The sequence below is a fragment of the Periplaneta americana genome, chromosome 1, assembly GCF_040183065.1.
Source record: "Periplaneta americana isolate PAMFEO1 chromosome 1, P.americana_PAMFEO1_priV1, whole genome shotgun sequence".
NCBI classification, from domain to species: domain Eukaryota; kingdom Metazoa; phylum Arthropoda; class Insecta; order Blattodea; family Blattidae; genus Periplaneta; species Periplaneta americana.
The window spans coordinates 217,508,920-217,526,508 of record NC_091117.1 but is presented as its reverse complement, the minus strand read 5'-3'; the positions used below and the strand labels follow the sequence as shown (position 1 = coordinate 217,526,508).

Below are 17,589 nucleotides of genomic sequence, written 5' to 3'. Positions count from 1 at the left end.
TACAGCGAGCCATGACACATTTTGAACTGAACACCCAGTATGTTTCACATATTAAAGTGTATTTTAAAGAAATATTCTGATTTTAGAAATTCACTGTTGTTCCACCATATTGAATCTATCATCTCCTCTTAACTTTTCTCTATATTTTCCGCCATAGAATCAAACTAGGTATTCATTTCATTCAATTTCCTTCGGGTTTTATACCAGCGATGTCAAGTCTAGCACGCATATTATACTTCAAGCGGCACGCATGCTAAATACAGTCTCCTAGCAAGAACGTGGGAAAGGCAGCTGGGATGCGGTGTATCCGAGCGTTATACAAAAGAATGAGTGCGGTTGTCGAGTAGAGCAGCGGCAATGACTTCAGGAGAATTAAAACATACCAAACGAATTTCAGTCCTGAACAAAATATTATGTTATTTTTCTGAGCAAGAAGACGATGCTCAGTTTACAGTTTGCACAAGGAATATCTTGTTATGATGAAAGCAATATTTAACTAAATATTTCAAGTATTTGTTTTCTGTCTATCATCTTAAAAATTAATTTATAGAGTCATGTAAATTACTTTCATATATATGTTTTTGTTCGGAGCATATATTATTAGTGAATGATTTATTAGTAATTCTTATAAGTTAAATTCTAGATTCAGTCCAACAGTTTTACAGAACTCAGTCTCATTGTCAACTGCATACTGAATAGAAACTAAATACTTTCTACAGAGTGTCTCAAATTGATGTATACACATTTTGAAACCTATTTCTTTTCAAACTTTTACTAAAAAATGAAATGAATTTTTAGTGACAACAAAGCTTATAATTATAAGAATTTAATTTAATTCTTTATTATTTTTAATATATACTTTTTTAATTTTGTGAACATTTTTTTATTTAAGAAACCGTTAAAATGTAATGTATCCATTATTTTAAGCTATAGTTCCTAAATAGGTTACTAGTATGTTCATTTTTAATGTTAGTTACTGGTAAATGTAATATAATTACAGTTTATTTTTGCAAATCATTGGTACATGGGAACAGTGAGACGTCTCAGTGTACCCTTCAATGGCATGTCTCACGGTTACCTTTACGCATAGTTCATTTAAAAATGGCGCCATCACTTCAAAATCGAAACAAGAAAAACGAAACTTTGCAAAACATAACGTCAAATACCATAGTATTAGCACAGTTTACTATATACAGTCGCGAAGCTCAATATGTACTAAAAATGCAAACATGGGTAGTTGCCCACCACTAGGATCGCTACTATCGCCTCATCATCGCAGATCTCTCTCCTAGCAGACGAGAAAATATGTTACACTTTCGTTGTCGTGTTCTTTTGGAAAAATTAACACCTTCCTTCCATTATTGAAATATTAAATGCATAAAGTTAATTTATTATTTTAATGAAGTATATTAAATTCCACCATAAACTCGAAGATACCTGCAAGAAATAGGTAAATATTATTTTTGTTTGTGCAAAACGAACTGAAATTTACTTTAATCGCTTCACTCATTCAAGATTATAGCGATAATTAACTATTAAAACAATAAATATTAATTTGCATTTCCCTTTACAACAATAATAATGTAAATATGAATTAATGGAGTAACTTACGTGTACCGGTACTTGTAGTGTAGGCTTACGTAGTTAACAAAGTGGGATGAGGTTAAGCAATAATAATCACACCAGAATTGGAAATAAAACGTGATCAATAAATTTTATTGTAACAGACTTTTTCTACGTCTCTAGTAAAGTAACAAATAAAAATAACAACAAAATTAAAAGCTATAATTAAAAACATATCCTTTGAAAAAAAAAAGTAGGCCTAAGCAATAATAATCCCAACACAATTGAAAATGAAACGTGAACAATAAATTTCATTAAAACAAACTTAATTTTTCTACGTCTCTAGTAAAATATTATTATTCCAATTATTGTATTTTAGCCATTAACATTTTCATTACAACCAATAACGAACATTTCACAAGCATCAATGTGAAATACGCAACGAGCTAGCACTCGATGGAAAGACGACACAGTCCAAAGTCGACCGTTGACAGTCTATTGTATCTAGTTGCTAACCGCTTGGAGCGCTTTATCACGAGATTTGCAAAAAATCACCTCAAGCTTCGCGACTGTATATAGTAGACTGTGGTATTAGGTAAACAAAACATTCATATTTCTTTTTAATTTGTATATCCAATATAACCTTCATTAAACACAAGCTAAAATTTTACTTCTAAAGTGAAAAATTGCGAATTATTTTTTCATCACTCATCTTTATAACTAGAATCAAATCGAGTATGAAAATACTTTTACTTTACTCATGCAACATACAACTCCACTGTTAGAAACATTTCAACATCAAAATTTACCATCTAATAAAAAATGTCTCACTGTTCTCCCTGTCTCACTGTACCCACTTCTCCCCTATCGCATGTACGAATTTTGCACCTGTGTAAGTTTTATAGTAACATTTTTTTAGGTTTATTTACCCCTTATAGGAATCGAGTTACACAACTCAGAGAAGTAGCCTACATAATCTCTGACTGGGGACCGCTTGCTAGTCTATCGACTACACTCTGCTAGGCACGTGAAAGGGTATATTCTGTGAATACTGTACGTCCCATTCCCTCCATTACATCAATTCCATCTTCCGAGCAAGGCGGCTGCATTTCCCATTTCCCTAATTTGAAGGCATATACATTATGTGTATAGCTGTGAGATGCTCGAGGATAAGCTTTCCGTTCTTTCGTTTTCCCCCTTCTTTTTTTTCGCGTCCTTTGTGTGGATTTTACTTACCAAATCCCTCCAGCTTCGTTGAGGGGAAAAATGAATATGAGTCTGGTTTGACTTCACACAAACAGACTCACATTATTATCTTCACAAGAAAGAAAATCACGTTATAGGATTAGGGAATTCTGCAGCTTGTAGTCTCTTCGCTACCAGAATTGTTCCATTATTATATACAATGGTAACAGGATATTGCAAAGCATGTAAACTTTTGTAAGTAAGTTAGGTGAAGTCTAGACCAGTGTAAATACATGAAGATTATAATGATCAAGACAAAATTATCCTGAAACGTATTTTATTCTGGTCGGTTGGAATTTGAAGTAGATTTTGGCGTTTCGTCTTGACGCTGAGGCTTAGTCCATTCCACGTTTTTGCTTCAGAACTGTTAAGGAACTCATTATTAAGGTCATACTTTTCGTTGATATTTTCAAATTTAAACCTTTAGGGCCGTATTCATAGACATTCTTAGCGCGGGCTTTCGGTGGATGATCAGGGAACTAACGTTTTTCGTATTCATAAACCAGTGTTAGCGATATGATATGATATGAATCCTGTACAAGTAATCAGTCGATATCCGGGGCTAGTTTAGCACGCTCGTAGCGCGGGCTAGCGAAATGTCTATAAATAGTACCCGTAGTTATCTTTAAGGGTGCTATTCATAGACATTTCGCTAGCCTGCGCTACGAGCGTGCTAAACAGAATTCATATCATATCATGTCATATCATGTCATATCATATCATATATCATATCATATCATATCATATCATATCATATCATATCATATCATAACACATCATATCACATCATATCACATCATATCATATCATATCATATCATATCATATCATATCATATCATATCATATCATATCATATCATATCACTGACACTGGTTTATGAATACGAAAAACGTTAGTTCGCTGATCATCCACCGAAAGCCGGCGCTAAGAATGTCTATGAATACGGCCCTAAATCTTTATTTCTTGCTAATTCTAAACTACTAATTCTAAACTATCACTGACTACATTGTTACTTCTTTCTTTTAGACATCATCCTGATTGTGCTGTACTTTCAAAATTGTCTCATAATAATCTCTTTCTATTATCTAATATTATTTGAAATATATTAACAACATTCTATGTATTTTAACTTAATTCTGCTACACAGTTTATTTCAGTGTTTAATTAATAGTTCATAGTATTTTGTTGTTTAATTCGTAAATAACTCTTGTATACATGTAACTCTAATCTAAATCAAACTGTTGAATTCTTTGTAAGTTCATGCATATGTATATACTCTTTTTTGCTGGTTGAGTGGAAGAGAAGGCCTTACGGCCTTAACTCAGCCAGCTAAAATAAATTATTATTATTATTATTATTATTATTATTATTATTATTATTATTATTATTATTATTATTACTCCCTGACGCGTTAAAATAACTTGATTCTTATTCGTGTTAAATTTTTATTCATATAAAAACATAATTTCCACAAATACGATACTTCATTAATTCATTTCTTTCATAGTTTTCTACCCAAGGGCAGATCTTTCACTACAAACCCAGCATTATCCAATATTTCTTATTTACTGTCTTCCTCTTAATCTCCGAATATGATCCATATATCTTAATGGTGTCTATCATCTGATATTTTTTCTGCCACATACTTTTTCCCGTCCACCATTTCTTCTAGTGCATTCTTCAGTAGACAGTTTTTTCTCAGCCAGTGACCCAGCCAATTCCTTTTCCTCTTCCTGATCAGTTTCAGCATAATTCTTTCTTCATCAACTCTTTCCAACATAACTTCATTCCTTACTCTGTCTGTCCATTTCACACGCTCCATTCTTCTCCATATCTACATTTCAAATGCTTCTATTTGCTTCTCTTCACTTCGTCGTAATGTCCATGTTTCTGTCTCATAAAATGCTGCACTCCACACAAAGCACTTCACTTGTCTCTTCCTTAATTCTCTCTCCAGAGGTCCGCAGAAGCCAGTGACCGAAAAAATTCATTTTTCTCTTCCTGCTCTGTTTCAGCACTTATGTGCCACTTAAGCCTCAATTAGTTCAAATCTTCAACTCGTAATTTTAAAAACATAATTGACATTATGAGCACACGTTTGAGAAAGTTATGTCAACGAATTTATTTGTTATTAAATTCGTTCACGTTATCTAGTTGAGTCTTCATTTTACAAAAGTTCTGAATCCTGAAAGGTTTAAGTTCTACGAAAAAAACAAAGAGACAAGTCGGTGAGGTTCAAGAGGAAAAACAGTTGACACAAAGATGGTATTATGTGATGAAAAATCAAACAAGAGTATAATTTTAATTACCTGGGATGCAACATATCATACTCTCGAAAAACGATGTCAATAACAAAATAAATTTAAAAAATCCTAGGTAAAAGAAAAAGAACTTCATCCCGGAATATGTTGAAATCGACACAATTGAAAGTCTACAAGTGGATAATAGTCCTAGGACTGACTTACTGCAGCGAGAACTGGGCATTAAATATACTGTGTCTCGCTTAAAACACAAATAAAATAAAAGTCCATAGCTCTAATTAAAAAAAATTGTTTAATTGAAATTGTTAACAGTTTCTAATATCTAAAGAGTTGCAATTTCAATACACTTCAACATGACTACTTTTTATCGCACAGCAGATGTCGAACCTAGTTTCCACCTCTCTCCAGGTATTCCTTAGCATATCAATAGTGACATTTTGAACTAATGGGAAATAACTAAAGTAAAAAATAAAACTGGAAACATAATATTTTACTCAGGAGGAAGGGAGACTTCCAAAGATAATTTTAAACTATAGCCCTTAACGAGAGAAAAACAATGGAAATTCCATAAAAATGAAGAATACACTTTCACTCAGAAGGAAAACGACAATGAGGCCTAAACATTGAAAATGTTGTTGATGATAATGATTTTGTTCTTAACATGTCGTAGATCGGATCCAGGTCTGAATGCTTACATAACGATAAGAATGTCCAGTAATAGTAATATGCGTTACAAGAGCGGTATGTTGAAGTTTTCATGTTCGAGGAAAAATTTGAAAAAGCGAAACGTAGTTGAGCTTTTTTAATTTCCGAGAATTGAAAGAAAACATACCGCTCGTGTATCGTACATTATTTTGTGCGAAGATCGTTTATTACATACCTGAAAGAGGATTTTCTAATTAGTTGCAATGAAATCTCCATCTTGGTTTCTGTTCAATGACGGCAAATTTGAAAAAAAACAAAAATATCTATCTTAAACATTGTTGCTTTAAAATGTTTTCTGTGTTTACTATACTCCAGCAGGCCGTGACATACGTCTGTCTTATTTCCCCCCCAATCTACGGAATCTTGTTCATTTTTTCACGGCTTCCTTAATGTTACTTGCATCACGAATGCAGTAACTTTAGTGGATTTGTAGAGTTTACTTAATTTTTGCAAATATTTAAAAACAATAATTAACAGTACAATTTAGGTGAAATTGCAGTGGTAAGTTTCCAATTTATAATTATTACTATATTGAACGTCTCTAAAAATAATATGTTAAAAGCCTAAAGCAGTAAAATCAATTTGTCACTTAAGCAGTAAGAAGAGGGAAAGTGTTATGTGTGTTAGGTTGGGAATACTGAATGTGGAATTTTAGACTTTCCGCGGATTGGTTTTGTGCGGAAACCAAGCAAATATGCACGATCTCGCACAAAAATCTTTATCTTCATTCTTACTCTATTATTTAAAATTTGTTTTAAATATCGACGACAATATGAAGTAGTTATATCACAGTCTAGTACATACAGTCACGAAGCTCAATACGTAGGGAATATGCATCCAACGACACTTGAACTTTAGATGCTAACCATTAGGATCACTACTATCGCCTCATCACAGACAATGCGAAATAGTAACGACACAGTCTATTGTTCCTAGTACTCTCAGTTGCTAACCGCTTGGAGCGCGGTATCGCGAGAAATGCAAGAAAAAAATAAACCTCAAGCTGTATGATATTATATATATTATTTTAATGTACCGAAGTACATATGATATTTCCATGCAGATATTCTGCGCCATCATACCGGAGTTGTATCCGGTGTGGCTTAGTGGATAAAGCATCAGCACGTAGAGCTGAAAACCCGGGTTCAAATCCCGGCGCCGGAGAGAATTTTTCTCCATTCCATTACTCTTTCATCGTATGATGACGCAGAATATCTGCATGGAAATATCATATGTACTTCGGTACATTAAAATAATATATATGATATGCGTAAATCACTTCGTGATTTAAGACGGCGCTTATTCCGTCGGATCCCGGCCAACTAGTCACTCATATCGAGTGCACCTCAGCACATGTGTGGATTTCGGTCCTGCGTTCATAGACATCTATGACGTAGTGCAGAGGGCGACCACTAGAGGGAACCCAAGAGTTGGAGCTTAATCTGAGACGATTCTAACCGGCGTCGGAGTTGTATCCGGTGTGGCTTAGTGGATAAAGCATCAGCACGTAGAGCTGAAAACCCGGGTTCAAATCCCGGCGCCGGAGAGAATTTTTCTCCGTTCCATTACTCTTTCATCATTGTATGATATTAGGGTGTGGTTATACTTTGATATTTGATGCATTTGATTGTCTTGTCGTGTTTTTAGTCAAAAGAAGCAATTTAACGAAAGTAAATCTATTCACTAGTCAGATTAATTTTTCCTCAAATATTATTTTGGATAAACAGATATTGAACTAATTAAAAACTTATTGTTTTCATTGTGTTCTTACTACCATAGAAAATTCTGAGTTTTTCTATTCCCACGTCTTGCGAAAATACTAGGAAACCACAACTAGCGGCACTTTAAATTTGATTCCAACAAATGTAATATTTTAAAATTTCTTTGCACAATGAAAAGTTACATTTGTTTGGATTAAATTTCTGAACATTTAAAGGACAAAACTTAAATTGTTTCAAACACTTATTATCACAATACACTGCTCTCTTAAATCGAATAATTTACTAAGCATATTGGGAATTAAATGAATGGTTTTCTCAAAGGATGCTGTGAAAGGTTCCACTTACAACAATTTTTATCTCGAAAAGGAAGGAAAAAGGAAAAAAAATGAAACTTTTTTGTTTGAATTATCTCAAAGAATAACTCCCTGAAAATAATGACATCATTTACGGTTCATTCTGTATTTTCAGTATATCATAAGGGACATCATTTTATTTTTACTTCAATTTTTATTGTACCTGAGTTTTTGAATGTACTTCACTCCCACCCCTTCTACTAATGGAGTTCAACCGCCCTCCACTCAAATCAAAGACCGCATATACAGTCATAGTAGCCTTACGGCCATAGTAAACAGTACGTTCCAAAAATATGTTCGCGTTTTCTAGTGACGAAAGAGCTTTCAATATTGAATCATTTTCGCACAGGTACTGTCGTCCATTTGCCTACGTCGTATCCCGGTTTCCCCCACCAGCATTTATTCGCCAGCTAGTGGCTGGGCTGTCTTAGATCTTTTCTGAGAACATTAATTTCTGTTAGGAATTGGACGTCTACGTAATATTATACAACTGTTTAAAATAACTTAAATAAAAGGGGCCTCGTTAAGTAATTAACTGTCACGTGATTTCCTCACTTTCTACGACCCTACGACATAACCACTTGGAAGAACAGCAGATAGTATGTCTGAGTAATTTTATCTTTTCGGATAGAGCAGAAGTGACGATTGAATTTACAGTACCTACGTAAAGTACTCTTTTATAGAGTAGGTACAGAATTATTTCAACATGAGTTACTAGTACGAAGGACGAAACTGGTAATTGGGATTAGGTACAGTAGTCTATAGTGCGATAATATGTACATTAGAACAGAAGCCTGTATCGAAATGAACGGCCACCATTTTTTAAAATGTGTTTAAATATCCATGTTATGATTATTTTTCAATTTAACTTCATTCTCTATATTGTACGCTAATGTGCTGTAGACAGTATAATATACACTGCATAATGAATACGTTCGCATGGATAACTCAGTTCGTGAGTAAAAACACTCATTGTTAATACTGTACTGTATTTTGGTTAAACAAAAACCTAATGAAAATTATCAAACTCAAAAGCGCAATATTTCCTAGTTTACGTAAATGGATGAAGTACTTTCCTTTCCCTCCTACACCTAGTAAAGTGATTTGTTTGTATATTACGCCAGTATCATCGAACTCCAGTCGTGGAAGGGGGTAGCAAGCTGCGTTGATCCAGAAGTATAGCCAAGTTAATATTAAAAATGTTAGTAAAAATAAAATGATGTCCCTGTAGAAGGTAGAATTGTTTTTACAGAATTGAGTCAGAAACTTCATGATTTCAGACAAAATATCAAATCGTTGTTTATAAGGTACATTTAAGTTTAAAACTTATATTTACCACTAAAAATACGTAATTAAGTTGGTAGAGTTAAATAGATAGAGCATAAAATTATCATGTATCTGAGTACAAATGTATTTATTTGTATTCGCATTGGTGAAATTGCAATACGTAACTCATAGGTTGCAGCTAAATCAATTCCTTCGTCTTTAACCTTGTTAATCGCTACAATAGCAATTAGCAAGACAGTACGAACCTAACACGGAAACCGTAATATGTGTAACATGTAGTGGGGTTTGCTTATCTAACAAGTATGCATGTACGTGCGGTATTGGTTGCTAGGACAACGTGAGTGTATTGCATTCCATTCCGTTATGCTACTAGAAATAGTTACATGTGATTGAGATGATAAACGCTGACAATTATATGCATTCTATGGTACTAGTGGCTGAAGTGGTATATATTTCATTTAATCAATAATTAAATATCAAACATAAAACGTAAAGAGCAAAGTTCGTGTTGAAGACGGTTCCGTTTTGATAGAACAGCATGAGTAGTACACAAATTATAGGCCCACAAAAATATCTCTATTGTTTCTAATATGAAATTTAAAAATTGGATACCACAGTATTACGCTTATATAAATTATACATAATTCTCAAAAATATCTCTGGTTTTTTTTTTTATTTATTTATTTTATGTCGCTTTAACTTAGGAAGTCATATCGCGACAATACATAAACAATTCTTACAGTTTACATAGATTTTACTGTATTACAATAACAGTTTTAGATACATTTGTAAATGTTGATAGCTTTCAGAAATTTAATTAAGTTTGAAATGAATGATGGGTTGTTCAGAACTGTTGATGTCTGTTGGTATATGGAATTGATCTCGATGAAGGTGATATAGTAGACATTCAGAAATTAAATGGCGTACTGAGATCCTACTGTGGCAATTGGTGCATGTTGGAGGAAGAGTTCTGTCTAGAAGATAAGAATGTGTAGGCCTAATTTTTGTGTGGCCAGCTCGCCATCTGGTGATTGTTACTTGATCTTGACGTTTAAAATTCTGTAGTGGATATTTCATTCTGGAATGTCGTACTATTTCGTGAAGTTTGCTGGATGATGACTCTGTCCATTATGTTTGCCAATGGTTGTGCAGTTTTCTGGATATGTACAGTAGCGTGGAAATTAATCCGAACAACGTAATTACTTATGCAAAAACACTCAAACGGGATAAAAAAAGGATCTAAGACATACCTCAGTAATCTATGTGGCCTCCCTTGTTCCTAATAACAGCTCTGAGACGATTTGGCATGGATTCCACTAATTTCCCACAAATTTTCTTCATTTCTTCATCGCGAAACCATACACCAATGAGGGCAGAAATCATCTTCTCCTATGTAGAACAATCCATTTTTTGCATTCTTCTTTTGCAAATTGACCACAAGTTCTCAATGGGGTTGATGTCGGGTGAGTTGCCTGGCCAGGGGAGTACCTGAATATTCTTCTTGTTGAAGAATTCTGTAGTTTTTCGAGACGTATGGCATGGTGCCAGGTCTTGTTGGAACACACCTCTGCCATCCGGAAATGATTTGCAGCTGGGGTACGATTCTGGTTTCCAATAAGTGAATATATTTGTCAGAATTCATCATTCCCTTGATAGGTATTAATGCTCCAGGCCCTTCATGTGTAAAACAACCCCAAAACATTACTTTAGGAGGGGGGGGTATTTGGGTGCTTGTTGGAGATGAGCTGCTGTTACTTTTTCAGTTCCCTTCCGTACGTAAGAAACACGGTGGCCGTGGACCTCGAAATGAGACTCATCGGAAAAAAGTACATTCTTCCAGTCATTCACTGTCCAGTGTTGATGTAATTTTGTCCACATTAAGCGTTTTTTGCACATAACAGGGTTTAGCAGTTGCTTCTTAATAGGCTTACGAGCCTTTCGTCCAGCTTCCAAAAGCCTATACCGCACTGTTGTGACGTGAATATTCGCACCAGTGGTAGCCATTAACTCGCGGGTTAATTCGACAGCAGTTAGTCTAGGATTTAATTTACTTTTCCTGACAATTAAACGATCATCTGCAGGTGAAGTCTTCCTTTTCCTTTTTTCTGGGATGTGATGGATCCAGTCTCCCTGTATCTTTTTATGATCGAATTAACAGTAGCCAAACAGATGTGACATCTGCAGCAATTTGCCTCTGTGTCATAAAAGAATGCTCTGCTAATGTTATAATTTTAGACCGTTCTCGTGGAGTTGTATCCATTTGTGAAGACGACAGAATGTACACAGGATTGCAGTATTATGTCTTCAACACAACTGAAATGCTTATAAGTACAAAACGACAGGCAAAATGTCACATGTTATAAGGAAAATAATAACGACAGACCTTCAACAATGGAATTACACGTACTACAGATGTCAATTAAAGCGGTATGAGCAGCTGTGAGGCCAACAATGACAGAAAATGTAAAAATATGTCGTGTTCGGATTAATTTGCACGCTACTGTATTTAATGGCGTCTGTATGAGGACATCAGTTATTCATAGATTTCAAAAACGCTTATGACTCTGTTAAGAGGGAAGTATTATACGATATTCTTATTGAATTTGGTATTCCCAAGAAACTAGTTCGATTAATTAAAATGTGTCTCAGTGAAACATACAGCAGAGTCCGTATAGGTCAATTTCTATCTGATGCTTTTCCAATTCACTGTGGGCTAAAGCAGGGAGATGCACTATCACCTTTACTTTTTAACTTCGCTCTAGAATATGCCATTAGGAAAGTTCAGGATAACAGGCAGGGTTTGGAATTGAACGGGTTACATCAGCTTCTTGTCTATGCGGATGACGTGAATATGTTAGGAGAAAATACACAAACGATTAGGGAAAACACGGAAATTTTACTTGAAGCAAGTAGAGCGATCGGTTTGGAAGTAAATCCCGAAAAGACAAAGTATATGATTATGTCTCGTGACCAGAATATTGTACGAAATGGAAATATAAAAATTGGAGATTTATCCTTCGAAGAGGTGGAAAAATTCAAATATCTTGGAGCAACAGTAACAAATATAAATGACACTCGGGAGGAAATTAAACGCAGAATAAATATGGGAAATGCGTGTTATTATTCGGTTGAGAAGCTCTTATCATCCAGTCTGCTGTCGAAAAATCTGAAAGTTAGAATTTATAAAACAGTTATATTACCGGTTGTTCTGTATGGTTGTGAAACTTGGACTCTCACTCTGAGAGAGGAACATAGGTTCAGGGTGTTTGAGAATAAGGTTCTTAGAAAAATATTTGGGGCTAAGCGGGATGAAGTTACAGGAGAATGGAGAAAGTTACACAACACAGAACTGCACGCATTGTATTCTTCACCTGACATAATTAGGAACATTAAATCCAGACGTTTGAGATGGGCAGGGCATGTAGCACGTATGGGCGAATCCAGAAATGCATATAGAGTGTTAGTTGGAAGACCGGAGGGAAAAAGACCTTTAGGGAGGCCGAGACGTAGATGGGAGGATAATATTAAAATGGATTTGAGGGAGGTGGGGTATGATGATAGAGACTGGATTAATCTTGCACAGGATAGGGACCGCTGGCGGGCTTATGTGAGGGCGGCAATGAACCTTCGGGTTCCTTAAAAGCCATTTGTAAGTAAGTAAGTAAGTATGTATGAGGAATAGGCGTTAAAAATGCAATGGAAGTCGTGTAGCTTCTTTTGCTGCGGCATCTACAGTTTCATTTTCAGGAATTCCCTGATGAGAAGGGATCCATATTAGAGTTATTTTTCGTCCTTGTTTCATCAAGTCAGTGAGGAGCTGGTGTATTTCTTGAATTAGTGCGTTGGTAGAGAATATATCTTGAAGAGCTTGTAAACTTGATTGAGAATCAGTGTGAAGAAGATAAGATTTATCAGTCTCTGTTTCCAGAATATATTCTAAAGCTTTTTTGATGGCGTATAACTCACATGTGAAGACTGAATTAAGAGACGGCAAGGTGTACAACATCGTGTGATCAGGGTAAACTAGAGCACATCCACATACTTGGTTAGTCTCCGATCCATCGATGTGTATGTATGGGTGTATGTATGTATGTATGTATGTATGTATGCATGTATGTATGTATGTATGTATGTATGTATGTATGTATGTATGTATGTATGTATGTATGTATTTACACTGCAAGTGGGCAAGCACCCGGTGGCAGTGGTATACACAATATAAACAATACACAATAAAATTATAAGCAATACACAATAAATTTACAATACACAATACAATTATACAATATACAATACAATTTATACACAATACAATAAGAATACACAATATAATTTAACACAATAATAATAAAACATAAATAAAATACCTAATTTAACATTACAACCTACATAATTATGTATAGGCCCTACATAAGTTTCAATAGTCTTTCACTTTATTCTCATCTCACTCACTGTAGTGGCACTATGACGCATTTCACTGACACTTTAGGACACATTTCACTGACACACTATAACACATTTCACTGACACTATAGAACACATTTCATTCACGCTATAAATTATCACTGATCGGAACTGTTCACTGCACTGTAAAACCATAACTTCACTGACTCACCTCGCTTCACTGATACAACAGTTCAAATAAGTCAAATAATTACACCCTTATGCATGCTTATAAACAGAACTACATATAAACTAAACATTTCTAGTCTAAGGCCCTCTTACACGCTATTTTTAAATAATTTACAATTCAAACCAAGGAAGTAACTCGTCAGGCTAAATAAATACATGTCACCTTAAAAAAATAAATGTTAAATGTCACCTTAATTTTAATTTGCACTTGATACACAATTTTTTAAGTTATTCTTGAAACTCCTTAAGGAAGGACAGCCCTCAAAGACCGCTGCAGGTAGGTCATTCCAATCATTTATAGTTCTATTTAAAAATGAGAATTTACCTACATCCGTTTTCTGTTTCCTACATTTGATTTTAAAATCATGATCGTTCCTACCATAGTACGTTGGCTTTTCTAACCGAGCCGTTATGTCTACCCATGCTTTCTGACCTAGATGTGCTCTATACAATGATGTTATTCTAGTTTTCCTACGTCTGTTTTCCAAAGTTTCCCATTTAAGTTCTTTTATCGTATCGTTTCCATTTTATCTTTTACCTTTAACAAATTTAGCTGCCCTATACTGGATTCTTTCTAAGAAATGTATCTGATATATTCTATAGGGATCCTAACATGTAGTTCCGTATTCCATTAACGGTCGCACTAACGTTAGATATGCTATTTCCCTCAATTTGGGGATGTGACGAGAATTACAGTACTAATCCCATTGTTCTCTGCAAAATTGTTGGTACGTAATATTGTTCGTTTCAGTTTTAATATGATATGTTAGATCCAGATTTATTTCAGGTAACATGATTCTCCAAGGTGGATTGGCAGTGTTTTTATTTCTTTGAGAAATGGAAGGGATTGGCATATTCATTTCGTTAAAGTATTGTTTCAGTCTAGAAGAAAAGGGCGCTGAATGTATTTGTTGTTTATCATGATGTTCGGAGAATACGAGTATATATGCGTTCATGCTAGGTTTCTAATAAATCATTTAAAAACTGTATACCACAGTATTAAGCTTATATAAATTATACATAATTCACAAAATATCTCTGCTGTTTCTAAAAGGCTACCACAGTATTAGTCTTACACAAATTTTACAAAGTTCACAAAATCATCTTTGTTGTTTCTGAACTAAAATTTAAAAATCTAATAGCCTGATAGGATTAGAATTTTAAGAGGACTACATAGACAGTAATAAACAGAAATCAGAAACATATATATATATATATATATATATATATATATACATACATACTTTGTAGACTAACATTTAAACACCACTATATGATACTTAAGAAGTAAATAAAGTTAATAGTAATAGCACTAGTATTAATTAAGACAATATAGGTATTTTAGCTTAAAGGTGTTGAGAATAAGGTGTTTAGGAAAATATTTGGAGCAGTATTTGGGAGTATAAGGGTAGAGTACATTAGTTATTCATACATTTAGAAAAGGCATATGACTCGGTTAAGAGAGAAGTTTTGTATAATATTCTTATTGACTTTTTCCCCCCCAAGTAACTAGTTCGATTAATTAAATTGTGTCTCAGTGAAACGTACAGCAAAGTCCGTATAGGACAGTTTCTATCTGATGCTTTTCCAATTCACTGCGGGCTAAAGCAAAGAGATACACTATCACCTTTACTTTTTAACTTTGCTCTAGAGTATGCCATTAGGAAAGTCCAGGATAACAGAGAGGGTTTGTAATTGAACTGGTTGCATCAGCTTCTTGTCAATGCGGAAGACGTGAATATATTAGGAGAAAATTCACAAACTATTAGGAAAACACGGGAATTTTACTTGAAGCAAGTAAAGAGGTAGATTTTGAATTAAATTCCGAAAAGACAAAGTATATGATTATGTCTCGTGACCAGAACATAATAAGAAATGGAAATATAAAAATTGGAAATTTATTCTTTGAAGTGGTGGAACAACAGTAACAAAAATAAATGACACTCGGGAGAAAATTAAACGCAGAATAAATATGGGAAATGCCTGTTATTATTCGGTTGATAAGCTTTTGATATCCAGTCTGCTCTCAAAAATCTGAAAGTTAGAATTTATAAAACAATTATATTACCGGTTCTTCTATATGGTTGTGGAACTTGGACTCTCACTTTGAGAGAGGAACTGGGACAATAAGGTGCTTAGAAAAATGTTTGAGGATTAGAGGGATGAAGATGGAAGAGTGGAACAGAGAAAAATTCTCTCCAGCACCGGAATTTGAACCCGGGTTTTCAGCTGTGAATGCTGACGCTCTATTCACTAAGCCACACCGGATTCCCATCCCGATGTCGGATCGAATCCTCTCAGTTTAAGTTCCACCTTTTGGGTTCCCTCTAGTGGCCTACCCTCATGCACTGCGTCATAGATGTATGGCAGTGGCACAATATCCACACATGTGCAGAGGTGCACTCATCAGTGACTGAGTGGCCGGGATCCGACGGAATAAGCGCCGTCTTAAATCACTAAGTGATTAAATGATGACGCAGAAATTCTGCACTGAAATATCATATGTACTTTTGTATATCGTAATATATGATATGCGAAAATAATCTTCATGTGGGGTTTTGTTAATGACATTGTCTATTCACAGAAACCCAGGAACATTGATGATCTGAGAGTGAAAATTACTCAAGCTTTTCAACAAATCACCCCTCTTATGTTACAACGGACATGGGCTGAATTGCATCACCGTTATGAGTTGTGCAGGGTGCGCAATGGGGGTCATGTTGAGCTCTGAGGAATCTCCCATCTTTCAGTGTTGTATGCGCAAAGTTTCAAGAAATAAAGTTCAGTAGTAAATATTTTACGGTGTTTTTATTTTATCCATACCCAAACGGATCATTCTGTATATTTTTATTCTTCCTGCACAATATTAATATCTATTTTTTGTCTGTTTTTATTTCAGAAATTAAGGTAGCAACACCAATGCCTATTGGATCCACAGAAAATCAAGTAGCGACAGTATCAGGTGAGCAAAAAGGGATGATAAAACTATAATTGCCATTAATTTATTACAGTATCGAAAAATTTTGTAGTACAGGAGCTTTGCAATATCTGTGAACTCAAAAATTTAGTAAATAGGTATATAACAAATTTCCCTTGAATACGTGTTGGTTATAAGTAGGGACCGGATTTTTATGTAATTACATATTATATTCCTTTCAACCTCACCGTATATAAATAACAAATCTTTGCTAATCCTGTAATTACCATTAATATATTAAAATTTGATACTACATATTTTTACATATTTACCCCACATTGCATATTATGGCTTGGTATTACATAAGTCTACATATTTATGGGTTTTATTCATTTTTACTTCTCTAAAAGGAAAAAAAAATTCTGCTCTGGAAGTTTACAATTTGAAATACACAGATTTAAAAAGCCTTTTTATCTACCCATGAAAGGATATGTTTCGGGACGAAACATAACGTCCTTAGTTTCAGAAAGTAAAAGAGGCTCTCACCCCATAAATAAGAATGAACAAAAGGCAATCTTTCTCATACAAATACCTTGTATTGTAAAAATCACTCAGAAAGTAGCGTTGCCTTCGTGCGGTGGAGTGGGACGAGGACGACATGATTTGTCTCGAATTATAATTGTTCTGCACACGTCTTAACAAGCCGTTCCCATGCAATTTGCAACCTTACCAACCCTCTTCCTAATCCTTCCAGGGAAAAACCCGTGTCAAGTCTGGCATGAGCCGCAATAAAATAGCCGAATTTTGAAAAGAAGCTGGAGTAAAGGAACAAACTGGAAAGATGTTGAAAGATTAAAATAAATAGCTTTTCAGGTTATTGCTTAACCTCTTTACTTTAAATTTA

The 17,589-nt window shown here is 34.6% G+C and overlaps 1 protein-coding gene across 1 annotated transcript in view; it reads left to right on the top strand.

Moving 5' to 3' along the window:
* LOC138708147 (lachesin-like) overlaps nt 1-17,589 on the top strand; it is a 692,871-nt gene that overhangs the window by 664,167 nt on the left and 11,115 nt on the right. The window contains exon 8 of the mRNA XM_069838394.1: nt 16,668-16,730. Coding sequence (XP_069694495.1) covers nt 16,668-16,730 — 63 coding nt within the window. The remainder of the gene's footprint in view (nt 1-16,667; nt 16,731-17,589) is intronic.